Source organism: Mus pahari, chromosome 3 (assembly GCF_900095145.1).
Source record: "Mus pahari chromosome 3, PAHARI_EIJ_v1.1, whole genome shotgun sequence".
Taxonomy (NCBI): domain Eukaryota; kingdom Metazoa; phylum Chordata; class Mammalia; order Rodentia; family Muridae; genus Mus; species Mus pahari.
In genome coordinates, this window is record NC_034592.1 from 114,146,606 (window position 1) to 114,174,299 (window position 27,694).

Consider the following 27,694-nt stretch of genomic DNA (forward strand, 5'->3'; position numbering starts at 1 on the left):
TGCATCTGATCAGTTTGAATCAGGGAGAGTGCAGTATGGCTAATATCTAGTATTGACTAATAAAATCTCAGTACTAAGCATATTAATAATACTATATTATTCATTAGCAACTTCTTCGAGAGATGCAACAGATGGCCAGCCGCCCCTTTGCTTCTGTAAACGTTGCCTTGGAAACAGATGAAGAACCTCCTGATCTCATTGGGGGAAGTATAAAGGTGAGAAATAGCTCAAAGGTCCATATAGCTTTTCAGAACTCCGCCTTAGTTTGCCAGGCTAGAGACAGCCAGCTCTCTGTGTGTCACTCCCATCTCCTCTCTAACAGTTAGTCAGCAGAAGCAACCCTGTGACCGTAAGGGGCTCTGTGTGTGGCTTTACTTTTCGAGTTGTTCCTGTCATCAGTCAGCTATGTCAGATTTTAACATGCAAATTAAGCTTGTTATTCTTAAAGTATTCTGTGGCATAATACTTTATAGTTTTTATTTGAAAATATCTAAACTGGGCTAGGTATGATGGCACACATCTTTAATCTCAGTACTTAGGAGGCAGAGGTAGGCAGGACCTCCTTGAGTCCTAGAACAGCTAGGCTACATAATGAGAACCTGTATTTTAGAAAAAAGAGTGGGTGGGGAAGGGCAGCTAAATTTAACCATTAATTGAACCAACACACACACATTTTGTTCAGAGCCCCAGTACTCAGTTAAAAGCCAGGCAAGCACGGTAACAGTGCTTGGAGAGTCAGAAACAGGATTCCCAGGGTAAGCGACTGACTAGGCTAGCCAGAATTGGTGAGTTTAGACAGCACATTCATAACTGACAGAGAGTAAAAGCATCCAAGGACCGTCAGTGGGTGGGTATATACATAGGCAAAGGAACAAACTACTACTAAAAATTGTTTATCCTTTAAAAGTCTAATGTATGCTGCAGCATAGACAAACCTTCAGTTGTGTTAAGTAAAAGATGCTGTATCATTCCACTTACCCATCTAGAATAATCAAATACACTGAGAGAGAGTAAGATAGTGACTGCCAGAGGCTTAAAAGAAAAGACCAGGGGGTGGGGAGAGGGAGAGAAGGAAAGGGGGAGGGAAGAAGGGAGGGATCCAGGAAGCCAGGGAGCCAGACTTTGTGGCTCACAGCATCTAACCCTAACCCTGAGAAGTAGGATTTCCTTGAGCTGTCTTTCTAGGTCATAATCTCTCATTGGGAGAAGTCAGGGCAGAGACTTGTGGCAGAAACCATGGGGAATGCTATTTGCTGGCTCCTTCCCAGGCTCCTCTTTAGCTTTATTTTCTCATTTTATGTTTCTACTGTATATGGGTGTTTTACCTGCTTGTTTTTCTGTGTACCACATATATGCCTGGTACCCACAGAGGCACTGGGTTCCTGGAACTAAAGTTACAGATGGTTGTAGGCTGCCCCGTGTATGCTGGGAACTAAACTCAGGTCCAGTGTTCTTAACCAGTGAGCCATTTCTCTAGCCTATAAATTTTTTTCTTAAAAAAAAAAAAATCTGCAACAGAAAATGAATATTTTCTAGAGCTGAAGCACTCAATAAGTGGATAAAGAATCAATTTATTGAGCTATCTACCTTTCACAAGCTCTTAAACCCTACAGACTTATGACTTAGTGGCTGGAAGATGAATTTAAAATAGGTAGCTCTCTCCATAATATCTGGGTCTGTTTGTGCCAAGTGTGCAGAACTATGCACCAGGTCAACATACAAACTGCCAACACTGACAGCAAGAAAGCCACTAGTGTGGGCCCTTCCCTGACACTCACACAGCTCTCTGGACAGTGCCTGTGGGGACCTCTTGTTGACCTTATAAGCACCTGACTGTGCAGTGTGTGGGTGAGTTAAGGTGGTTCTGTTTTCTTCCTCCAGACCGTTCCTAAGCCCATTGCCCTGGAGCCCTGCTTTGGTAACAAAGCTGCAGTTCTCTCTGTATTCGTGAGGCTCCCTCGAGGACTGGGAGGCATCCCTCCTCCTGGTCAGTCAGGTGAGTAGACAGGAGACAGTGACAGGTATTGGTCTGTGGAGGACTGAGTCTTAGACTCTTCTTTTGGTATAGAACCTGGGTCTGGGCGCAGTGCTCAGTGGCGCTGCCTCTGGTACAGAACTTTGGTGAGACAATTCTATAGTCCCCAAATTGTGTTCTGATCACTGACATTCCTGTCCTGGGGTGGAAGTCCAGGACCCTCCTCACAGTGCACAGCGTCCTCAGACATTCATGCTCTGGTCCCCTTGACTATTGATCCCTGCTTTTTTTTTTTTTTTAACCCCTTGTTCTTACCTCAAATTTAGGCTTTTTCTTCCTTGATAAGCTCCTATTCATCTCCATGCCTCTGGTTTCCAGCCATGTCCTCAAAGCTTGTGTTGCCCAAGTACAGAGTTCTAGCCATGCTCCACATCTTCTTAAGGTCTACAGAGTAAATTCCAGGATAACCAGAACTACATAGGGAAACCCTGTCTCAAAAAAAAAAATCAACCAAACAACAACAACAACAAAAACAACAGCAACAACACCAAAAACTCATTATATAGCCCAGGCTGGCTTGAAACTCATAGTTATCCTCCTACCTCAGCCTGCAGAGTGCTGGGATTACGGGTGTGACCCTTCATACCCAGCTTGTTTTAAATATAAGGCATAAAGAAGTATTATGAAAACATAAAGGATATTTTGAAAATTATAATTCTACTGGGTTAATGCAGATCAATTTTCATTTCATTGAAATAATGATAGAGCCTTTGGAGGTAGGGGGAGCCTATCCTGTTTTCAAACTACATTTGTAGCCAAGGATGACTTTGAAGTTCTGATCATCCTGCCTCTTCCTCCTTCTTCTCCTCTTCCTCCTCCTCCTCCTCCTCCTCTTCCTCCTCCTCTTCTTCCTCTTCCTCCTCTCCCTCCTCTTCCTCTTCCTCCTTCTCAGTGCTGAGATGCATCACTACTCCTGGTTTATGTGGCACAGAGGCTCAAACCCAGGGCCTCATGTATGCTAGGCAGACACTCTACCAACCAACCTACCCACAGCTCCTAGATGTGTGCCTTATTACAAACATTTTTTCTTCAGCATGTTTTTTTTTTTCTAAAAAACATCTCTACAGGAAACAAGTACAAGTGGTGTTTTAGGGCAGAAATAGGAAGAAATTATTTTTACTATATACTCTTTTTAAATCATTTTTTAGATTTTATTTATTTATTTTAAAATTTATTTACTATTATTAATAAGTACACTGTAGCTGTCTTCAGACACCCCAGCAGAGGGCATCAGATCTCATTACAGATGGTTGTAAGCCACCACGAGGTTGCTGGGGTTTGAATTCAGGACCTTCAGAAGAGCAGTCAGTGCTCTTAACTGCTGAGCCATCTCTCCAGCCTCTACTGTGTACTCTTTTAAATGACTCATTTGCTTTTATTTTTATGTGCATTGGTAATCTGCCTGCATGTATGCCTCTATGAGAGTATCAGATCCCCTAGAACTTGAGTTACCATGTGGGTGCTGAGAATTGAACCCAGGTCCTCTGGAAGAACAGCCAGTGCTCATAACTACTGAGCCATCTCTGCAGCCCCTACTATATACTTTTTTATAGTTTTGAATTTTTTTCTTTTTTGGGTATTGCTAAGGATCTACTATTTATTTTTTTATAACAATCATTAGTATTTTTACAACTTACTACATATTTTGCCAGTTCTTTTATACATGTCCATCAAACATGTAAGTCATAATTTATATAAACCTTGTCTTAAAGCTGGAGGCACAGAAGGAAGATTGCTACAGAGTGAGATCTAGACTAGCCAGGGCTATCTAGTGGGACCCTGTTGCAAAGGAAAAGTTCTCACTTTAAACACAAAGGCAGTATGAATTGCAGTTTAGGACATACCTTGATTCTGAAGCTGTGCATAGGAATGCCTCACACAGTGTTCTGCTCAGGACTATACTCAGATGCAGTGGTCTGAGGGACTCAGCATTGTCTCAGCCAAAATAACCTAGAGTTTAGTAGGAAAGTATCCTTTATTTGTGTCCAGCCCTAAAGGGAAGCCTTATTTATGTGTGATGAGTCAGGACCCATTGTCTTCATCTTACTTGGCATCCCCCAGGCATGAGTTAGACTTACTTGGACAGAGTGACTCTCTGGGCACTCTGGGCAGCATCTCCTGCTTCAAAAGGGCAAAATCTTTAGAAGGCACAGAGATGGAACAGGCCTTACATAGAGATGTAACAGTTTTTCCTTCCTCACCCTTTACCTAATGCTTCTACCCTCTGGAAATCCTCATGAAGCCCTGCTCCCTTCTGTAGACCCACCCTACAGCAGGGTTATCCATGCCAATCTTCCTGTACTTTCTCTTTTTGAGGAAGCACATACACATAGTTTTAGTAGCTCGCACTAAGCCAGTAACACAGGATGAATCACATCTCACTGTGAAGTAGTGACACTTTCATTGCTACCTTCTGGAAACAGGCAGGAATAGGCACACACTCAGAGCATGGCTGCACTCTCATTCAATTGCCACCCTGAGGCAGAGCACACGGCTTTGGTGATGTGCTATGGAAGAGAGAGAAATTAATATTTAGGTGTGTATAAATAAGCTGAAACCATCTTCCCAGTGGGAAGGACTCCTATGAATACCTTTATCTTTCACTAGGGAAATGTAAAAAGAACTCTGAAATTATTTTGTAAAAAAAAGTAAGCTGCTTCATGACACATGTCCCCTCTTGTTGGTTCTTCCAAGGTCTCGCTGTGGCCAGTGCCCTGGTGGACATTTCTCAGCAGATGCCAATAGTGTACAAGGAGAAGTCAGGAGCTGTAAGAAACCGGAAGCAGCAGCCCCCTGCGCAGCCTGGAACCTGCATTTGATACTGGGGCAGGAATTCGCCCTCCCAGAGGGGTGTGTGGTCCACGAAGCTGTCTACAGGGGAGGCTGCAGGCAGGAAGCAGGCATGGGGCAGAAGACTGGGAACCCTTGAAGCGTCCAACTCACGTGCATGATCATACAAGCTGTTTTCATGGCTCACCCCTCTGTGTCCAGCATCTAACCTTTTACTTCTGTGTAGGAAATAATTTAATTACAAGTCCAGGAGTGGTCTGCTCTACACATGGATGGAGGAGACCAGTGTAGACCCCGTGAGAGCTGAAAGTGATGCTGAGGTCCCTTGCGCCTCTCTTGGGAATCTCAACTACAAAAGAGATGACCTCTGTCAGCAGCTCTCCAGCATGGTCCTCTGACACTCCTCAGATGAACTCTCATCTGGAGCTTGCTGTCCTTTTACAGGATGTGCTTTTACTCTCTCCAGGAAGTAGCTTTTTTCTAGCTGAGAATTAATAATGGTCTTTCTCTTTGGAAGTCATATCAAAGCATACTTGATGGGGGCCTTGTTTTGTTTTATTTTGTTTTTTGGAGACAGGGTCTCACTGTGTAGTCCTAGCTGGCCTGGAACTTGCTTTGTATATCAGGCTGGACTGAACTCACAAAGATCCACCTGCCTCTGCCTCACAAATGCTGGGATAAAAAGCATGAACCACCAGGCCCAGCAAAGAGGGCTATTCTAAATGTCAAGGTCAATGGAGTTAGAATATATATATAAAAAATGCAATTGATAATTCTCTATAGAAACTTGATTAATTTTAATCCATCCTTTCCTTCTTTCTCTCACTCTGTCTTACACACATGCACACATGCACACACACTAAGTGCCTAGACTTTGAATAGATCTAGCAATTGGACATTAGTAAGCCTAAGTTTTTACATGATTGCATTCCTACATTCATGTAAACTTTAAGTAACTACCACTGCAGTTTGTTCTTTTTTTAAAGTCTAATTTGCAGCCAAGAAAGAGTAATTCTCATCCCAAGAAACATCTAATAGAGACTGCTAGCAATAGGGACTGGATGACCCCTGCCCCAGCCTAGTGTCACTTTAGGCCTGATGTTTGATCAACCCTCGGCTCCTTCTGCCAAGGCACCACAGAACACACTTGCTCATGCCGTGTGATTCTTGAGCAGAAAAGAGCACTGACCCCTGGGACACCTGGCTCTGGCTTCCTACAGCTGCTCGCATTGACCCGTGGGAACCTGTGGGTCATCTCCAGGCTGAGTGAACTACACACTAGAAGAGGGATGGTGCCTAGCATTGGGGCAGCATCTGCTCAGCACATGGAAAGGGACCTGGCTCCATCTCCCCTGGGCAGGAGTTGGTCCAGCCTCCTCCCAGACCCAGCTGGTGGCTGTGAGGGGGTAGGGAATGCTCATGAGGATGAAAAGCACATGGGTTGACAGGAAGGGACAAAATTAAGACGTTAGGAGGGTGAGCAGCCCTCTGCTATGTGCCCAGGACCCTGCCTGGACATTGCATTTCCCCATTTATGGTGCTCAGTATTCTGGCATTATGCAGCAGCCTCACACCTGTCCTCTCCTGCTTCATGTCCTACAGTTCTGCTATTACCTGACTAGAATACCCTCTAGGCAACAGTGCTCAAATGTATGAGTTTGGAAACGTTAACGATCCGAACAAAAGCTGTAATGATTCCCCTTTAAATGCAGTGCTGAAGAGGGAGCTTTTCTCTAAGCCCCGCACTAACCCACTCCTCCCAAGACTCTTCTGGAGTGACATCTCCAAACTGAACCATAAATCACTGATGCACAAAACACTGCTGTAAGGCTCACCTCTCAAAACACGACTCTTTGCATCACTATTAAAGAGCAGAAAGTTCTAGAAATGATCCCAGCCTCATCCCCTATACACTTAGGAGCTCCCCACATCCCTATCAAAACCCAGCACATAAGTATCTGCATGGTCTAGCCTTTCATCTCCGTAACAAGCCAGGGGACTCTTGGCCAAAAGAAAGAAAGGGAAGTTGCACTAGGGCTTGTCTGTATGTGAGGAAATTCCCCTCTGCTTTGCTCAAAGGACCAAATTTCTTTGGCCAAAGAAGTTGCTTCTATGTTAGTCCCATACCCTGAAGTAATATGTCCCATGATTCCCACCTACCTGCTTATGCCCCCCCCCAGGGAAACTGTTTATTCTTTCAAAAGAAGCAAACAGCATTCATTTCTGCTCCTGTAATGGAGAAACAGCCAGCTCACCTGCATCTCCCTTACAGCCAACAGCTCCCATCAGGCTTAGAGCAGGGGGAATGGCAGGGAAGTAGAGCTCAGCTCAGAGCCAGCTACCAAGACAAAATGGAGTTGTGACCCAGTAACTGTGTCACAAGAGACCATGTATATAAAATAGTCATGAAGACACTGACCTCTTGCACTTGTACATAACTATACTGTAGTGTCCAGAATGTTCAGACATTCAGGGTGTACATAAACAGAAAAGTATCATAATGTATTTTTATTAAACATTAACATCTGAGTTTTACCTAATCTGTTTCTGTGCCATATACTGGTATCCAAGCTCTAGGAAGTCATCCTACCAGGCCCTGATCTGTTGATAAGGCACTGTACACCATGCTGGTGTGTTCTGTAGCCTTGTGCCCCTTAGGAAACTGAACAATGATTCAGCTCTTAGAATACCTAGGAAGATAGCAAGCATGGTGACACACAGCTGTGATCCAAGACAGCTGTGATTCAGAAGACAGAGGTAGGAAGAAAATAATATAATTCAGAGATGGGGCTGGAGAGATGGCTCAGTGGTTAAAAGCACTGGCTGCTCTTGGACAGGACACTAGTTCAGTTCCCAGTACCCACATGGTGGCTCACAACCTTCTGTGGATACAGTTCCAGATAACCTCTTCTGGCCTCCTCAGGTGCCTGTGGTGGTACACCTGGTGCACAGCCAACACACAGACAAAACACCCAGTACAAAACAAAAATAAAGAATTCAAGAATAGCCTGGGCTACATAGCAAGAGCCTGTCTCATAATAAACGAATCTATGAAGAGCCAGGTAATATGTCTATTTACATGGCAGTACCCAGGAGAACTCAGGAAGCAAGAGTGTTCATCACTGTTGTAATTTCAAATGCTCCTTGTGATTTCTGGCATCTCTGTGGGGTGAGGTGTTCTGTTACTCTTCAAATTCAAAGACTGTCACCTGTGAACTTTGCAAAGGGGCTCTCTAAGCTGCACTGTTGTGGCTTTGTCTAAAATTTTAATGATGTTTCTGAGAACCATGTTCTTTTTATACTAAAAACTGGGGATGGGAGGGCTCATTTGTTGATAAATAGCACTATTTTCCCACACCTCAGCCTCCTGTCCCCATCCTGGTCTTCCCTACACAGTCTGGAGAGGGCTTGGAAAGGTCCACAGAGTGTGACAGACACGAAAGCAACCCATTGCCCCCTGGCCTGACCTGGAAGAAGACTTGTCAGCAAAAGGAAAATACCAGAATATCTGGAAGGCTTGACGTGTAAGATGGGATCTCGTTAGGGAATCGGATAAAGAAGAGCAGAGCGCCTCTGGTAGGTGACTCTGCAGCCTGCCAGCGCCTGCCCTCTTTCTACACAGTAGAGTGTGCATGGCGAGGAAGTGATTCACCTCCTTGGGGGATGGTGCTGTTTTTATGAAAACCTCTGATCCTTGGTGTCCTTTAATTGATCTGTTCAACAAGTATTTACTAAACACTTGTAAGCTAACATTAGGGCAGTGACTGAGGTGAAAACTCAGCTCTTTAGACTGCTGTCATCCTAGGATGGCTTCCTGGAAGCAGAACCAAGAAGCCAGACGGTTCTTCCTAGGGTGAGCCTTGGCTCCCTGAGGGAATCTGAAATGTTGACCCTGTCACAAGTTCCCAGCACAGCTTTGGAATGAGACATCAGCATGGCCTCTGGCAGAGCAGAGACCACACCCTGCCTGCAGGGAGCCCTCAGAGTGCGCTCCAGAGTACAGGGAGAAACTAAAGGCAATAACAGAAGCTGCTCTCAGAGCCTGACTGTGCACAAAACACTAGTGAAGCCTGCTGAACTAATTCTGCCTCTGGAAATCTTTTCTGGTTCTTTACAGTTGTTGTTTTGTTTTGATCCAAGCTTAGTTTGTTAATATGTGTAATTTAGCATCTGTTGCACTTGTGTAAATATGGAGTAAGTATTGTAAACTATTTAATTGCTGGGATTGTTGGTGTTATACATACATTTAGGACTGCAATTTTTTGGTATTTTTTGTATTGTAAAATAACAGCTAATTTAATCAGGAACAAGAGAATTAAGGGGGGTCTGCATTTTAAATGCAGATGTGAAGCACTTGTATATAAACAAAAGTAAATACTATAATACAAAGTTCCTTCTGAAATAAAAGTAGATCTGGTAAAAATGTGCGTTTCGTTCTGAATGTTCAATGCTAATTTTGTTTTATTTTATATTTACATTTTAGTCCTTACATTAGCAGTGAGGAGACAGACACAGCAGCGCATTCTCACCCTTGGCAGCTGAGTCCTCTAGAGTAGACTGCAACTCAAGACTCTTGGCTTCCACACTGAAAAGAGTTTCAGTTTATGAAGCAGTTTAGTAAGTTTAGTGAGAAGTTTAAGGACTTGTTTTAACGTTTGTGTCTACGTATGAGGGTACATATATGACACACATGCATGTGGAGTGCAAACGACACCTTAATGGAAGTGGCCTGAAGAACAAACTCGGGACTTCAGCCTTGGCAGCATAAACCTTTACCTAATGAGCCATCTCCAGTCCAGGATTTAAAAGTATTCACGTCTTACGGGGTGTGTGTGAACACATGTGCCACAGCACACAGTGGAGGTCAGCACAACTCTTGGGAGTCAGTTCTCTCTTACCTTGTAAGACCTAGAATTCCACATTGCCCAGGCTCTGAAAATTAGGTTGGATCCACACTGGGCCATGGCTGATGAAATGTTGGAAAAGTGATAACACCAAACTTTTGTACAGAAAATATTTTCATCTGGGGCCTTCCCTGGAGTTCACAGGTTAAAATGTTGGAAGGAATATGGTCCCTGAGCCACCACTTACACAAAAACTACCTGATCAAGAAAATCTATTCTGGGTTTCTGTTGCTAAAATTCCTTCCCAGAGAGAAATATAAGCAATATCTGTACCTTCAAGGGTCCCAGCAAGAAACCAAGGCACGATTCCACCAAAGTTCACTAGAAAACCAATGAGTTTATTGGACTTCCATGCAAAACGTACATGAGGGGTTACTTAAGAGAAGTGTGGATACTCCTCCCCCTAACAATCCACACCCTGAAAAAGCCTTACCCAGCAGGGATGAGGGCTTCCCCAGACCCACAGAGATGGTGCTCCCATTCCAGTTTTCCCTGACACGCACAGATAGAAATATAGATTATATATATAATATAATATACACATAGATTATATAATATATATAATACACAGTTACATATAATACAGATTATATATGATATATATAACACACAATATATATTACATAATACACACAGATTATATATAACATACAAACAACTTAGCTATTAAAAACAATGAATTCATGAAATTCTTAGGCAAATGGATGGAACTAGAAAATATCATCCTGAGTGAGGTAACCCAGTCACAAAAGAACACACATGGTATGCACTCACTGATAAGCGGGTATTAGCCCAGAAGCTTGGAATACCCAAGATACAATTCACAGACCACATGAAGCTATCTATCTCTGTTGCGCCCTCTCTCAACCAGCAAGGAAGACAACCACCAGTTCTTCTAACAGCACTTTATTCAGCAAGCTTCTTCATCGCCCCAGAACCCCTGGGATACAAGCCCTTTTATACTCTCATCTCCACTCCAATTGCAGCAGGCCACGTCACCTCACCAGGCACACGGCCTCAGCCAACCAGAAGAGCGGGAACATATCACCACCAAATATGGACCTGTTTACCACAAACTTCATAGCCGACAGGCACCATCTTTAAGGTGCAGCTTCAGGGGAGAGGCCATAGCCTCCTACATATCTTTATCTTCCTTTCTGTCCTGTCTAGTGATAGGGGGTAAAACCAGGGTGATAAAGGGTTGGGGAACCCACAAAGTAGCAAAGACTGGCTACAAGTGGCACCCAACTTGGAACTCAAAAATGCCATAGAGGAAGCAGCAGGGGATGGATTGAGGATGTTGTTGTTGGGATATTCTCACTTTGCTCCCAGAGGGGATTTTCTGAGGTTTTCTTGTTTTGCTTTGCTTTGCTTTGCTTTTTCTTCTATATATTCTGTTTTTTAAATAGGTTGAAATAATAGTTGAGCAGCTGGAAAATTCTGATGTGGAAATGGAGCAGCCTGAGAAACAAACAAACAAACAATGTATGAAATGGGAAAACAAAAGTGATCACTCTGCTCTCTTTTCTTAAAGGTTTGCAGAGTTGGTGGTGCACCTGGAGAGTTTATGGATGAAAATGAAAGCTCTTTGGAGGCAAGAAGCATGGAAAAAGAGAACAAAAGGCTCAGTCCCAGTGACTGAATAAGAAGAGAGCAGGAATTTCCCAAAGAAACTGCATGGGAGGGCCACTGGGTCAGAAAAAAACTGAAAAATACCAAAGAACAATCGGCTGAAATAGCCTATCTCAAGAGAAAGGGTTCATTTCAAACCAGCATTCTGACAGAGTGGAAGGAGGGGTGACTCAGGGTTATGAGATCACCATCAGTTTTTTCCAGTTTTCCCATACAGCATATGCCTGCTAATGGTGTGGTACAAGATTAAGTCGAAATAGGATGGTGTACTATAGAAATGATAGATCTAAGGTGTTTTTCAAAGGCCATGATTTCATATGGGATGCACTCTCCTTATGTGGAACAAATTCTAAATAACTGGGCTACACAAACTAGAACCCCTTCCCAAGATTGGAAGGGATTGGTAACTAGAGACTGTTAGCTGTTGCAATGGTTAGCATCCTGGAGGAAAGAAACTGTGAACATTGAACAGTGAAACAGAGCAAGGGAAATTAATATAGTAAAAGACCAGCTGCTAGGTGAAGGGCAGTACTCTAATGTACAAGAACAGACTCAGTGTCATGAAACTACTCTATAGAACAATGTTGCCTCAGTGGCTATAACACCTTGGGACAAAGGAGGAGCCAGGAAAAAGTCCAGTTCATTTACAAAGATTATACAAGGCTCTGGAGAAGCCTTCACTGATTTTTTTTATAAAGGTTAGTCTCAGCTGTGAACAAAGCCATATCAGAACCTGACACAAGGCAGGTGTTGATAGAGACCTTGGTGTACGACAATGCAAATACCAAATATAAAAATGTCATCAGACCTTTAAAGGCACAAGCAATGCCTATGGATGAGTGGATAAGGGATAAGACCGATATTCTAATATGTACCGTGCTAATATCATTGATCAAGCTATATAGTGAGATGTCTCTGATGTCAAAATGCCCTGTGCTTCAGTTGCAGCAAATACAGTCATTTGCAAGGAGTCATTGTGGCCAAGACTAAAGGTCTCAGATCTCAAAATGCCTGGTGCTTTGTGGGAAATAGGATCATTTGCAACAAAATTGTGAACAAGACATCTTTAAGGGCAATGGGTTTTCTTAATATAAGCCAGAAAGAAGACCTAGGCTTCCAGGGGCTTCCATGTGCAGGCGATGTGGCCAGGGTTGCCACTGGACCAATGAGTGTAGGTCGAAGAGAGATATTCAAGGTAACTTATTACCATCATGAAATGGCCTCGGGAGCCTAGTTTAAGGCCCTGCAGCAAAAAGTATGAGCCATTTCAACCAGATAGTGGCATGGAGACTCAAAACCTTCACTGGGCACTGGTGATTTAATGCACGCTATTGCAGACAGCATGGCTCTAGACTTGGCCACAGATAAACATCTTGCTCTATCCCCCAAACTTCAATGTTATAACATAGCTACTGGAGTTTATGGTCTTTTGCCCTCAGGGACAGTAAGGATGATCTTGGGAAGGAGTGGATTGACTTCCTAAGAATTCATTGTGCATCCAGGAAGTATAGATGAATATTTCAAAGGAGAAATTAAAATTGTGGCATATGTAAAGGTAGAGATGCAACTTAACACAGGCAATAGGGTTGCTCAGCTGCTGCTGTTTCCCTACATCAAAGGCAAAGCAACTGCAGCAGAAAGAGGAGAGGCCTGAAAACCTTGGCCACTGACCCAAAAGTTGCTTATTTCATTGAAAATGTCTGTTTATAATTTCCCACTACACAGCACAACAGAAGGGGGCTTAAAACAGAATGGGAGAAATGTCACAATTCTGCAGTTTTGGTTTCCTTTTTAAAAAAAAAAACAGAAATATTGTAAGAATGTGTTCTGCTTTGGACCGTTCCCAGCAGCTGACTATGATTTGCCTCATGCTCTAGCAGAAGTATGATTTTTGCCAGCTGCAGATAGTTTCTGGGATTGTGTGACATTTGGAATTTTGGGAACTTTTCTGAAGGTATACAGATGCTAGGGCCCTGATGGGGAGAGTTGGTGGTTGGTGGTCAGAGGGGTTGGTTGTGGTCATTCAGGGGGGTTGGTTGTGGTCATTCAGAGGGGTTGGTTGTGGTCATTCAGGGGGGTTGGTTGTGGTCATTCAGGGGGGTTGGTTGTGGTCATTCAGGGGGGTTGGTTGTGGTCATTCAGAGGGGTTGGTTGTGGTCATTCAGAGGGGTTGGTTGTGGTCATTCTGGGGGGTTGGTTGTGGTTAGTAGTCTTGCTCAAAGAACCAGAAAGACATTAGATTCAGATGTATCTTTCTTCCTTCCCCACCACTCTCTCTCCTCCCCCCGCCCCTACCTCTACCCTTCTTTCTCTATCTAGTGACAAGGATGAAACCAGAGGGATAAAGGGTGGGAAAAAGACGAGCCCACAGAGTAATCCAGACTGGCTACAAGTTCATGTCAAGAATCCTAGGACTTTGTTTTTTAAAGGCTTTTTATTTTGTAACATGAATTTTAAATGTACATACATGTTAAATGTATGTATGTACACCATATGCATGCATACAGAATCCAGAAGAAAGGACCCTGGCATGGGACTTAGAGTTGTGAGGCAGCATGAGGATGCTGGGAACTGAACCCAGTTTCTCCACAAGAGGAGTAGGTGCTCTTCACTGTTGAACCTTTCCTCTAGCTCCAATCCTAGCATTTTGGAGGCTGATGTGGGAAGATTATCCCAAGTGTGAGGTCATTATGGCTACATAATAAGTTTAAGACCAATCTCAGCTCCAGAGTAGGACCTTGTCTCAAAAACACAGTGGTGAAAAGATGGGTCAGCAATGAAGAGCACATACTGTTCTTCCAGGGGACCCAAGCCTGGTTCCAAACACCCTTATTGGGCAGCTCGCAACTGCCTGTAACTCCACCAACAGAGGTTCCTAAGCCACCTTCTGGCTCAGCTTCATGGAGGGAACAGGTATGTGGGTATCTGAGATGAGTGTGACGAATGAGCAGCAAATGAGTCTCGCTGTGGCTAGCACCAAGTAAGCAGGAGAATAGCTGAAGGTGGCCTTTCCTGGTGGCTAAGTTGGTCTGAGCAGCTGAGCCAGTTTCTTCCTGGCTGCTTGGCTGGTCTCTGAGTCTTTTCCTAGGAGCCCAGCTTGTCCAGGGGTTGTCTTTGCAACTGGCCTTGCCTGACAGTGATTCTCAGCCGTCTTAACTGCTTATACACAGTCTTAGGAAAGAAGGCCTAGTGAATCTGACCAGTTTCGGGAACTTCCTGAAGCTATTCTGAATTTACTTTACAAGCTTCCCTGCAGGATGGAGGATCTAGGCTCTTTATAAACATTCTGTCCTAAAACAGCCTGTTGTTCCTCTTCTCTTTTACACCCTGTGTCTTGAGAAGTTTGCCTCCAGGATGGAAGATGTTCAATTCAGGGGACACTGTTGCACAAGCTCCGAGCACCCACCTGTGAGCTCAGTGCTCTCCTTAGCTCTAGCTCTGCCCTATGACTTTTTTTATTTTGTCATCATAATCTTTCCTTATATCCTTCCTTATTCTGGGAATTCATCTGGTTCATTATTCTGGCATTTTGAGAAAAGCTCTCACTATACAAATCAGTCTGCCTCAAACTCATCTTTTTGCCTTAACCTCCTCAGTATCAAGATCATGAGTGGATCTTAACACTTGACTCATATAAATGTGAGGAAATGTGGACCAATAAGAGAGCCCGGGAAAGCCTAGGAGAATCTGTAGCCCCATGGCTGTTGTGTCGGAACCACCCTGGAAACTGTCTTAGCTTCCAGAGTTTTGTCAACAGAATTTGGTTCCTAATTTCTCCACTTATAAAAACAAGTGAGAGAAACAGGAACCTATTCAGATCTGGCAGTCTGAGCAATCAGTGGGTTAACATCTAGAGATCTGTTCTGTATCTCCTCGCCAGCTGGCAGAGCATGTGTAAGGAGGGAGGGAACAAGGGCAGTCAATCACTCTGGGACTCGGGCCTGCCCCTTGGGTCAGGTGTTGCTGAGAGATGTGATGTCTGCTTCTCTTCCTCTCGTTACCATCCCTCATCCTCTCCTCTCCTTCTGTCCCCTACTTATCAATTTCATTGGCCACTGTCCAGATTTCCTGCAAAAGAGATTTGGCTTAATGAGCTTGACTATGCCTGACTCCTTTAGGGAGGGTGGGGAAAGGGCAATGAGGGCAGTAAGTGGTTTCTACAACCACTTTGCACCCGGCTGCTGGGCCCCAAGCCGGAGGAACGTACATGAGCCGTGACGTTTCCACTGATGGATCCACAGATGCTTCTAGCACCTGCCTTTCTGACTCAGCCTCACCGTGCCGCCTGCCAGCTGTGAAACCAGTGCCAACAACAGGTAACTGAGACCCAGGCGCAGGGCCAGGACAGCTGTCTGACACTTCCTGACAGGATGTGGAGGCTGACTGTTGTGATGAAGAGGAGATGGGGAGGACAGAGATGGGCTCAGCTTTAAGGCACCGTGCCACAGAGCACCAGACAGAAGCCAGGGCCTTCTTAGGTAGAAGTAACAGAAACCAAACAGGCAATTCTCCTAGTTTCCTGGGGCTGTTGTTGCATTTGCCAGTCTTGGTAGTTTTAAAAAACAAAAACTTTGTTCTCAGCACTGTGGCAGAGCTTTCCCCCGCTGGAGGCTCTGGGGATCCAGGCTCTCCTCCACGTTACACCGGCTTCAGACATATATATCCCCCGCCTGTGGCCGCCTCACTCCAAGCTCTGCCTGTCCTAACTACCTCTCTCTGCACGGGTTTTATAAAGGAAACATGAGACTGTGTTTAGGGTCTGCTTGGGTGACCTCCTCAGGGTCTATAACATAATCAGACCTCTATGGTATGAAGTGACGCTTCGGTCCCCGTGTGTGATACACTTGCCGGCGCCTGGTCTTAGGACAGTGACCACCACCAACTGTGGAACTTGACTATTTCCACTTCATCTTCCTACTAGCTTTAGAAGGCTTATACCCACACTTTCTATCCAGAACTGTATTTTTATTTAGAATTATTCCCACTTTTAAAAAATGTCTCTGTGGTTAAAAGCATTGTAGAGGTCTTAGGTTCAATCCCCAGGACCCACATCAAATGGCTCAGTGTCCTGGAACTCTACTTCCAATACCCTCTTCTGGTCTCCATAGGCACTGCATAGATATGGTATATATATGTATACTCAGGCACACACATAAATTTTAATGTCTACCTTTTATGCTAAATATCAAAGTCAAATGAGCAGTGGAGTTGAGCACACTCACATAAGGAATCATCACACACTTCATCCTGTGTTGGCTGGAGTTTGTGGCACTTTGTGGCTGTAGTAAGCAGGGCAGGGTGATGCTTTCATTACTCCCTGGCCCCAGCACACCCCACCTCTCCCCACCCACACATCCATGCAGGTGGGGAAGGGAATTCTCTTTGTGAAATGGGAAGTTTGGACCCAGCTTCACTCTCACTCTGCCCAATACCTCCTCTGAGAAACCTTCCTATCCCAGGTGACCTGCTGGCTGTGACTCTCCTCAGCTAAAGGCCCGTGACCCACACTGGGCCACTAACATATCGTCCACAAATGCTGAAAAGGAAGCGTGCCTTTCTCTTAGCAATCTCTGTGAAGATGCTGAGAGAGTATGAATCATGGTGGCATCCTAGCCTATCCTTAAGTGGGGCCTTTTTTAGCTACTGAGCAGCTGTGTGAGGACTAGCGATCACAAGGTCCTTTGAACCCTGGAGACAGATGTGCCTGAGCCCAGTTTCCTTGGGCATTTCTTTTTTATTATTATTATTTTTTGTGCAGTCCTGGAACTCACTTTGTAGAACAGGCTGGCCTCGAACTCAGAAATCCACCTGTCTCTGCCTCTCAAGTGCCGGGATTAAAGGTGTGCACCACCACCGCCCGGCCCCTTGGGCATTTCATCAACCCAGTTCAACCTGTCTTTTAGTTAGGTGAGACCTGACAAAAGCTCAGAGCTTGCTGATAATGCCAGCAACCACCACCATCTTTTGTTTGTTTGTTTGTTTGTTTGTTTGTTTTGAGACAGGGTTTCTCTGTATAGCCTTGGCTGTCTTGGAACTCACTTTGTAGACCAGGCTGGCCTCGAACTCAGAAATCCACCTGCCTCTGCCTCCCTAGTGCTGGAATTAAAGGCGTGTGCCCGGCCCAGAAACCACCATCTTTTGAGTCTGCAAAGGAATCGCAACACATGCATTCAGTTTCAGTTGCTGGCTGCTGCTCCAGAGGTGGCTATAATCATTCTCAGGTACTCAGACTCGAGAGCAGTTCTGGGGGTATCCAAGGTCACACAGGTCTCCACATTTCCAGGTCAAATGACAGAAAACCAGGTTGGTCTCAGTGCACACAGGTTTATTGAGCCACTGCAGGTGCTGGGAAAACCATGGCAGGGAGAGCCTGGGAAGCCAGTGGGATGCTGAGCAGGAGGGACCTGAGTCTCTCCTTAATGTCTACACACTGTGTCACAGGTGACAAGCTACGTCAGTGCTGGTTCTGGGGCATGGGTAAGAGTAATGGTGAGTAATGGCTAACTGGGAGGGTATTTAGGCAGTCTTGTCTGTCAGCCTGTTCATATGATCTCCTTAGTGCCTTGTCTTCTTGGAAAAGGACAGTTCCAAATTCTAGGAGTGGGGGCTAGTCTCTGTACTGCTCTATAAGCCCAGGGGGCCCAATGAGGCCTCATCTATGGGTGCTCATCTCTAGGATAGGGAATAAAACAGACAAGATGCCTACTGACAGGGGAACACAGGCTTTTCAGTCAGACCCTAGCCTCCAGCCCCCAATCCAGAGGACAGCCACACAGGGTCCAGGCCTACAAAGGACAGCAGACCTGAGGGCAAGGGAGTTTCGGTTCAGTGAGCAGTCATGGGGAGACATGGCAGTCAGCTGTGTCGTCCACGGTTCATGTTCCTAATCAGAGCAGGGCCTGGAGAGCCAGGGCAGTGAGTGCATACAGCCAGGACACCTTGGGAGTGAGGACAAAACAGGAACCAGCTCTTCTCAGGCCACTCATGCCCTACCTGGGAAGGGTAAGTGAGCACAGACGGGAAGGATGCAGAAACTGTCAACTCCCCGTCCTCTCCCCATACCTACCCGCAGGAAACAGCACCCAGCAGTCTGGTCCTGCAGAACTGATGGCTGCAAGCTGTCAAAGGCTTGTATGGCACCATCTGCGGAGTGGAGAGTTCCAGAGAAGGCTTGGCCAGGAAACCCTAGAAACAGCCCCACTCCCTTGGGACAAAATAAGACACCCCTGGAACCTGCAAGGCACGGCCTAAGATGGAAGGTCACTGTGCTAAGAATGACCCACAAACTGTTAGTGAGGTTGACAAGCCCCCCCCCCCCCTTTAAGAGGTGAACACAATCGGGATTAATAAGAGTTTAACTCTCAGCTACTAAGTGGCAGAGACAGGCTTCAAACAGGTCCCCAGAAATCTGGAACTGAGCCATTCCACCCAGAGGCAAGGAACAGCAGCGGTAAGTTGGGAGCACCTGGAAGAAAGGGCCTCCCCGATTAGTGTCAAAGGGAGTCTTGGCCAACTCCAGGCCATTGGACACGGTTTAACTCTGACTTCCACCCATGCACCATGGCATGTGCACAGCGTAAATAAGACCCACGGGCCAGGCGGCTTGGACTGGGTCACAGACATCCGTGGTTCCCGGGACCTCCAGGCCCCCTCACCCAAGCAGGGGTTCCTTGTAAAGAGCTTGCGGAAGGCTTCGCACTCTTCGCGCCGGTTTCCGCTGGCCTCACAGCCGCACCAGGGCGCGACGCGCGCGCTCACGTTGTCCAGGTAGTTGGGGGTGACCACGGTGCCTGCGGGGGATCCCCAGGGCGTGTGACGGGCGCCCCGAGTCCGCCTCCGCCGCCCCGTCCGGCCCGCCCGAGGCCGCTCAGCCTACCTACGAGGCCTGCGTAGGCGCGCAGACAACGCGGGGCCCCCTCCTCCGGGCAGCCGGCGCGGGAGCCGGGCGCGGGAGCGCACGAGGCCTGGAAGGCAAGGAGACGGGGCCTGCGCGCGCCCAGCCGCGGGTGAGCGGCCCAGCCCGCCCCGCACGCACGCACCGGCACAGGCGGCTGCGCTCGCAGCGCTCCAGGGGCTCCAGGCAAGAGGGCGGCGCCGACCCCGGGCCGGAGAACGCGCAGGCGGGCGCGAAAGTCTGGCGCCGGCGCTCGGCGCACGCGGGGCCTTCACAGCCGCAGAAGAGCAGCGCATGCGTGAGCGCCGGAGGCCCGCGCGCGAAGAAGCGGCGCAGGGCTCGGCGGCAGCGGGAACGCACGCAGCCCCCGGGTCCCGGCCAGCCCCCGGGCGCTGCCCGGCCCAGGCATCGTGCCACGTACTCAGAGCGCAGCTGCTGGCACCGCTCGTCTGCTGTGCACGCCTCGGCCGCGTCCACACAGCGATTCCCGTCGGTAAAGCTCGCAGACCCTGGTGAAGGGCGGGCAGGCTGCAGTCCTCCGTGCTTAGTTCTCCACATTCCACACCCCTGAATTTGGGGAGAGGGGTGCCCAAACCCAAGGGGACAGAGTGTGGCCCATAGGCGTGACCCATTGATCTTGAAGAAGGGGCATGAACAGGCACCAGGGATATCTACCCAGGACGTGAATGGATGCAGTACTCAGAGATTGGGCCTGACCTTTCCCCCAGAAGCTGAGGTTCAGCCTCCACCACCATGCATCCACAGTGGGGCTACTGGGCCCCGTCTATCCTCCCCAGCTCCGCCTGACAGGACACCGAGGCTTAATGGACACATTGAACATAGCACTCCTCATTCTTCTCTTGACACGCTGATGGTCCCTTCTCTGACACGTGGAAACCCCTGTGAGTAAATCTACAGGTTTCTGGCCCTCCTCCCGTTCTGACCTGTGCCTCCTGACTCCTGCCCACATGCTGCTTCATTGATCTGAGTCTAACTCAGCTTGCCACATCGGGACTCTGGCTCTGGACCACAGAAGGGGTACTGTGTATTGAACAGCACAATCAGGCCCTGGATTCAGATGTGGATTCAGACAGACCCCTGATGGCAGACCATCCTGAGACAGACCTGGCCGTTTATCAGTAGTCTCCGTGAACACTTATATAAGTCACAGGTGACAACCCATTCGGGGGAAAGAGAATGCCTGACTCTTCTGTTGGAGTAGCATCGGTAGACGTGACAGCTGTGTCCGAACTTGCCAGTGGACATACGTAAATCCAGCCAAGTCACCAAATTCAGGTTTATGGCACTTCCTTTTCCCACCTTCTTACCTCTCTGGCATCCCAGACTCAGTAAAATCACCTGGTCTGGACTCTCATCCATCAAATGTGCTCTTCTTAACATGGTGTGTCTCTGCTCTAAGAGCCACCATGAATCAGTAGGGGACTCCCAAGAACAGGAGCTCTGAGGACCACATTTGGGCAGGGGGAGGAAAGAAAAAAGAAAGACACCCCACCCCGGCACAGGTATCAAGGCTAGATTTGGCTCAGCTGTATGGAAAGATGGGGTACAAGGCATTGCACAGCCGGGGCATATTATGACAGGTCCTCAGCCACAAAGCACAAGCCATTTTTGAGCATCCCTTCAGCGACCCAGCCTTTTCTTTAGTCACTCTTACAATCCTACCTTGTCCCTGGTGGTTAGGACCAGAGAGGGCAGGGGGCAGGGGCCAGGGGCCAGGGCCAGGGCCAAGGAGGAGACAGGCTCTCACCCAGCAGCAGCAGCAACAGCAGCAGTGCAGACTCCATGCAGAGGGCCATGACGATTGGCAGAGGCCCAGTAGAACAGATGTCTCTTCCTAGGACCAGCTAAGCCTGGAGGGCAATGGGCACCTGCTGACAGGTGCACTCCCAGCTTTAGAGAGGAAATAACATCCTACTCTCTTCACTCTGTCCCCACCCCCCGGACAGCACCTTCAGGTGGATCCAGAATCACTAAGCCAGGGCCTGATGTTACCTGGATAGATCCAGAGTACTGGGCTGCCTGCTGTGCACATGCTCCTAGTCGGGACAGTTAGTTCCTCCTGGGGGCAGGGGTGTGGGAGCTTCATGAGATTCAAAAATTAAGCAAGAATTAAACCTCTCAAATCCAGAAAAGCTGAAATGTGTGAGATTCACAAGGCCTCTCCTCGGGGTTATAGACAACTGCTGAAAGAAGACACCCCAGCAGGGCAGGCTCCCTGCCAGCCCTGCAGAGAGCTCTAGGGTCACCACCCATGTTTGAGTGGGTGTTTTTTAACAATTATGCCCCTGTAAGTAATCCCAATAAACTCAAATAAATAATGAGTAAAAATAATAACAAATCCCCCCCCCCAAATAAGTATTTGCCACATTGGACTTTGGTGGACTTGTTCCTCTGGCCCGTTGTCAGTTGCCTAAGATGAAAATGCATGTGTAGCTGGGCGTGGTGGCACACACCTTTAATCCCAGCACTCGGGAGGCAGAGGCAGGCGGATTTCTGAGTTCGAGGTCAGCCTGGTCTACAGAGTAGGTTCCAGGACAGCCAGGGCTACACAGAGAAACCCTGTCTCGAAACCCCCCCCCCCAAAAAAGAAAGGCATGTGTGTTGTGTCTCCTCAGGAAGTGTCTGACAAGGCATGCACTCACCATACACACACACACACACACACACACAAAATCAATCAATAAAATGAAAGAAATTCAGATTCAGAATCCCCACTAAATTTGTCATGCCTCTTCCCAAATGAGGCAGTCTCTCTATTTTTTAATCTATATTCTTCCATTAAACATTAATAATCTGATGTGGGGAGGACGAGTGTGTGGGTGCCCAACAACCATCAGGAGCTCTGTTTCCGCTGGGATGGCCAGCAAGCCCCAGGGATCTGTCTTCACCCCCCAGTGGGGTTGCTACACTCAGCTTTTAATGGTATTGCTGGGGATTGAACTCGGATTCTCATGCTTCTGTGGGACATCACCAATAACATCATCTCCCCAGGCCCTCTGCACCAGGAATCTTAGTGTTAACCAGGGTCATTCTGTGGGAAAGGTAAAGAATTGACTGTCCAGAAAAACAGACCAAAACTTGAAGAGGCCATCGGGAACCATTTTACAGAGCACGAGTTGACATCTAACTCCAGGACAGGAAGGATAACCAAGAGTTGGGAGTCTGCCTGGGGGCTCAGAGTGAGGCTTTTTTTTTTTTTTCGAGACAGGGTTTCTCTGTGTAGCCCTGGCTGTCCTGGAACTCACTTTGTAGACCAGGCTGGCCTCAAATTTAGAAATCCACCTGTCTCTGCCTCCCGAGTGCTGGGATTAGAGTGAGGCATTTTTGACTCCTGAGTCCCATTTCCCTTTCCTGAGTCCCAACTTTCCCTGTGTGTTTTAACTCTCCTTCACCTTATCCCCATTCTTCATAAGAATTCTCACTAGTTATTTCTTGGACTATTTCTACTGAGTTAGTCATACATTTTCTTCTTGTCAGATTAAAACACAGCATTGTAAAAAAGATTTTGTTTTATGTGTCTGCATGTATGCTACCCAAGGCCAGAAGAGGGCACCAGATCTCATAAAGCTGGTTGCTGGAAACCTAACTCTGTTCCTCTGGAAGAGCTCAGCAGGTGTGGAGGGGCAGGGCAGGGCAGGGCAGGGCAGGGCACACCTTGGCTGGGAAGTCCAGAGTGGGCTTGTTAGGGAATGGTTTTGTGCACTGTGTGTAGATGCTGACTTCTTTGCCCAGACATCTGGTTGCAGTCTGGAAGATGGCATCTCCGGATCTCAATGTTGTGTAAACATTGTTTTCCATCACCTCTGATTGGTTAATAAAAGAACTAGTCAGCCAATGAGCTGAGCAGAAGAGATAGGGAGGGACTTTCAATCCCAGTCATGGAGTCCCAAAGGAGACCAGAGAGTAGATAAGGACCAGAAACAGAAGAAAGTATGGAGAAACCACGTAGCAAGACCAGGAAGATTTGCCATGAGAACATACACAGAGCAGAGTGAACCAGGACAAGGACAGATGGCAAGTAACAGGGCATTTGGCTGGGCAGTAGGTAGTCTAGTCGGGTTGGGATAGATAAGAATCTGCAGATATTAGAGCGTGTAGCTTGTTAATAAAATTGCCAGGTCTCTGTGTCTTTATGGCTAGAGTGGGCATAGAAACACTCTGCAGTTATTTGGGAGCAAAAGAGACATAGAGCACGCCCCCCCCCCCATTCCTATTACAGGGGCTGAATCCATGCATTGGCCTGGGACCAGACTTGGAGACTGGCAGGTCACATGACCAAGGAGGGCTACGTGTCAGATAAGGAGTCAGCTAGCGGTAGCACGGTGTCAGGGCAGACCAGGACATGCTGGAGCCCTGCCAGGAAGGGAAGGCCTGGGCATGGAAGAAAATGTTCCCCACGTGTTTCATCCTATGGAATGTGGCCTTTTGATTTTATAGAGGGTTTATTTATACAGCATTGAGACTAAGGATGATTTTCCTTCAAACATTGAGGAGCAACAGTGTCATGATTATGAGCCCAGGACAGGGTGACAATGTTCTACAAGAACTTGTTCAGCAGCTGGAACAACTGCCCCAGACATGCAGCAGTGCACTGTGGGGCTTTCACTGTCTGCAGGAGGGCCAGAAGGGACTAGCAGTACGTGTTCACAGCTTCTCTGGCTATGCCCTGTTTCCCAGAATGCCCACACACAGTCAACACAAGAAAGAGCCTGGCTGAGTTCCAACAAAAATCTATTTCTGAACACTAAAGTTTATGCTAATTTTTACATTCATGGCTTTCTTTTAAAAAAAAAAACATTTAAAATACAAATACAGGGACTGGAGAGATGGCTCAGTGGTTAAGAGCACCAACTGCTCTTCCAGAGGTCCCGAGTTCAATTCTCAGCAACCACATGGTGGCTCACAACCATCTGTAATGGGGTGTGATGCCCTCTTCTGGTGTGTCTGAAGACAGCTACAGTATTCTCATATACATAAAACACACACACACACACACACACACACACACACACACACACACATACTTCTTAAAGAACAGGCCTAGATAAGGCGATTAGTGGCCTGTCCTTGGCCTATTCTCCACAGTTGGGCTCTCCCTGTGCAGAGGCTGTTAGTAACCTGGACTTGGCTTACTCACCAGTATTTTCCCATGCAGGTCTTTAGCTGTTGTGTGTATAATAGAATTTTATGAAACCATCTCCTTCATTCAAGGAGCCTGAACTTCTGCTGAACCTCACAGGCAAGTCAATATGCCATGAAATTACTTAGGACTTAACCTGTTATCCTCCTGTGTGCTCAGCCTGTTTATTTAATCTCCCTTTAAGAGAACTACAAGAAAATCTGAATAAAGAAGACTCAATGTCTCTGTGGTATGATTAAGGGCCAGGTTTTTATTGTAGATATGAGGAAGGGCACATAGAGGAACCTGGAAGAGTCCAGAGCAGAGAGAGACAAGGAGACGGAACATGGCTAGCAGACTGGACATGACAAGGCTGTCTGTGACACAGAAGTGCTAAGGTCAGAGAACAGAGAGACAGATGGAGAAGCAGGAGCAGAGGAAAACATAGTGAGAATAGCAGGGCTTTACTGTTTCTTACTACGTAAACCAAGCATGGAGGTATACACCTGTTCTGGTGGCTTGGTTGTCATGTCTCCCATATTCGTGGGCATTTGAATATTAGATCACCAGTTGGTGACCCTGTTTGGGAAGGTTTAAGAGGTGTGACTTTGCTGGAGGGTATTTCCTGGGGCAGGAGCTAAGGTTTCAAAGCCTCCCACAATCTCCAGTTTGCTCTCTCTGTTTCCAGTTTGTGGTCTGAGTCTGAGCCCTCAGGTTCTAGCTCTGCTACCGTGCCTGATGCTAAAAGGGGAATGTCCCAGGAATCTATCTCATGCTGAGAGAAGGAAAAGGTGCCAGCCAGTTTGTCAGAAAGAGATCCCCGTGCAGTTCTAACATCATTCAGGCTGAGACTCACAGGGTGAGACTGAAGCCTAGATAAGCGTGGGTGAACGGATCTCTGTGGGTTTGAGGCCAGCCTGGTCTACACAGTGAATTTCAGGGACAGCCAAGGCTCCAGAGAAACCCTGTCTCAAACAAAACAAGCAAACAAAAATCCAAGTGCACTTTGCACCCAGTGTGCTTGGTCTTCAGCATGCACACTCATGATGAAGACCGTAGCTTTGTCTTCCTGGGAGCTTTTGCTTTGCTTGGGTGTTCCTTTGTGTGATACTGAGAATATTTCTAACAGGTAGGGACCAAACCCAGGACTTGGTCTATGCCACACAAGCACTTTACCAGTTTCAGCTCATGCTTCAACTTTGCTGTTTTAGATTTATTTTACTTTTAATCGTGGGTGCCACATGTGTGTGGGTGCCTGTGGAGGCCAGATGTAGCAGATCTGCAGCTGGAGTTACAAGTGATGGTGTGGCACCTGATATGTTTGCTGGGCATTGAACACTGGTCCTCTGGAAGAGTAAGATATTCTCTTAATAACCGAGCCATCTCTTCATTTCCCCATGCTACAACATCTTTAACCCATTTGAGCCAGGAGCCAGCCCCTGCAGTTCTTTCTGCTTGGCTCCTCTTGAGGAAACAGGGGGGGAAGAGTGTCAGCCGGGGTAAGACTTGATCTTATGAGATATTTAGGGTTGCTGTTTAATAATAAAATGTTTACCTATCTTAAGTTTAAGTCACTTTGATACTGTAGCTGACCTGCCTGAGTTCCTTAGCGGGGGTCAGAAACTGCAGTCTCATCCTGCACCTCATCCTAAAACAGCAGGGGATTTAGTTAAGTAGCCTTTGTTCTATCTCTTCCAGAACTGTGCAGATCTTGACAAATGATTTCAGCCTGTTTCTATGTTCTCTCTAAACACTGTCCTAGGAAAGTTCTCTAAGAAAATGGATCTAAGAAAAGGATTAATGGATTAATGGCTAGAGCCTTTTCTCTCTTGTCCAGATGCCTCTGACTGGCAGGCCAGGGGGAAGTTTGAAGCAATAAACCTCTATTGAACCAGGAGAAGAGAGTAGTGCTCACAGAAGGAAAAACTTTTACACAAGCAAATATGGATGAACTCACATGAATTCATATAGAGATTCATACATATACCCTCACAAGTCCCCATTCGAACCAGTTGAGCCCAGCTTACATGCTATCTCATAATTACACACTTACATATTTACACACACACACACACACACACACACACACACATACAAACACCCACACGTACATGTGTATATGGAGCAAAAGCCCAAGCGCCAGTGCAGGAAGAACTCACTCATTCTGGCTGAAAAATATGGTTGCTGGGATTTGAACTCGGGACCTTTGGAAGAACAGTCAGGTGCTCTTACCCGCTGAGCCATCTCACCAGCCCGCTTCAACACTTTTATTGCTAAATGAATTAAACCCAGATCTGTAAGAAGAAAAGGCTCTATTCTCCTTAGTAAGACTACGCCTGCCTTGGTATCAGGAAAAGACCTGTTCTGCCCCATGGTCAGGAGATTGCTCTCTCTCTCTCTGCAGCTTCTTTTTTCCCTTTCCCTCTGCATCCTACATATCTCTCTCTTAATTTTTACGTTGTCTTATAGTTTCTAAATTATTCCACTCTGCATTCTCCTAATCCTGCTCTGATGTAACAATGGCTATGTGCTTGCTCCCGAAGCCTTCTCTCCAAGGTTACATCTCCAACGTAATCTTTCTTAGTCTTCTGTACCTTTTCTAGGAGAACAGATCACATGGCTTTTTCAAACATCCCCACCCCCCCCTTTTTGTTTTTTACAAAAGTTCAATGGAAGTTCAAACATAAATAAGTTTACAGCAGAGAATATTTACATGCATATCTATTAGGAATAATTATCTGGCTAAGCATTCATCCTTTCACCAGTTCTACAGGTTCATAAAGAGTTAAAAAACATGACTTTTGTGGGTAAGTTTTGTATTGATGAACCCAGTCAATATTTTGTCTTCTGTCCTTGCACCTTTAGCATATAATTAGTTCCCTTTTTAAGACCATTGGTTAATGGTTTTACGACCTCTTAGAATGTGGTCTAAGTTGTACATGCCTGCTTGCTATCTCAGAAGCAACTAACTTGTGACACTTGAAGACTGGCAGAGTTCTTACTGACTTTAATATCTAATTTAGATATTAAATATTAGATATTTAATATTAGATATTTAATATCTAATTAATATTAGAGAAGACTTAATAGCAGTCCTATTATAAAAGAGCTTAATAATTACTAATATAGGTTTAGGAATTCTTATAGGATCATCATTAAGAATTAAGAAATCCCAAGCACAGCTGGGCAGTGGTGGTGCACGCCTTTAATCCTAGCACTTGGGAGGCAGAGGCAGTCAGATTTCTGAGTTCGAGGCCAGCCTGGTTTACAAAGCGAGTTCCAGGACAGCCAGGGCTACA

General features: G+C 46.5%; 2 protein-coding genes across 5 annotated transcripts in view; one reads left to right on the forward strand and one right to left on the reverse strand.

The window, feature by feature from the left end:
- Positions 1–9,248, forward strand: part of Atrn (attractin) — a 132,830-nt gene extending 123,582 nt beyond the window's left edge. The window contains exons 27-29 of the mRNA XM_021194966.2: positions 108–215; positions 1,882–1,996; positions 4,730–9,248. Coding sequence (XP_021050625.1) covers positions 108–215; positions 1,882–1,996; positions 4,730–4,854 — 348 coding nt within the window. The 3' untranslated portion in view covers positions 4,855–9,248. The remainder of the gene's footprint in view (positions 1–107; positions 216–1,881; positions 1,997–4,729) is intronic.
- Positions 9,249–17,665: 8,417 nt separating this feature from the next.
- Positions 17,666–21,072, reverse strand: Gfra4 (GDNF family receptor alpha 4). Of its 4 annotated transcripts, none has more exons than XM_021194124.2 (6): positions 21,024–21,072; positions 19,401–19,764; positions 19,238–19,347; positions 19,017–19,151; positions 18,428–18,504; positions 17,666–18,299 (listed from the first exon to the last, which is right to left on the reverse strand). In XM_021194124.2, exons 1-6 carry the CDS (start codon positions 21,070–21,072, stop codon positions 18,249–18,251), a joined length of 786 nt encoding a protein of 261 aa, XP_021049783.1. In that variant the 3' UTR covers positions 17,666–18,248. The 4 variants fall into 4 exon arrangements, with proteins under 4 accessions (XP_021049783.1, XP_021049781.1, XP_021049782.1 ...); XM_021194122.2 differs by having other exon boundaries at positions 17,666–18,354; XM_021194123.1 differs by lacking the exon at positions 21,024–21,072 and adding an exon at positions 20,584–20,656.
- Positions 21,073–27,694: the final 6,622 nt, after the last annotated feature.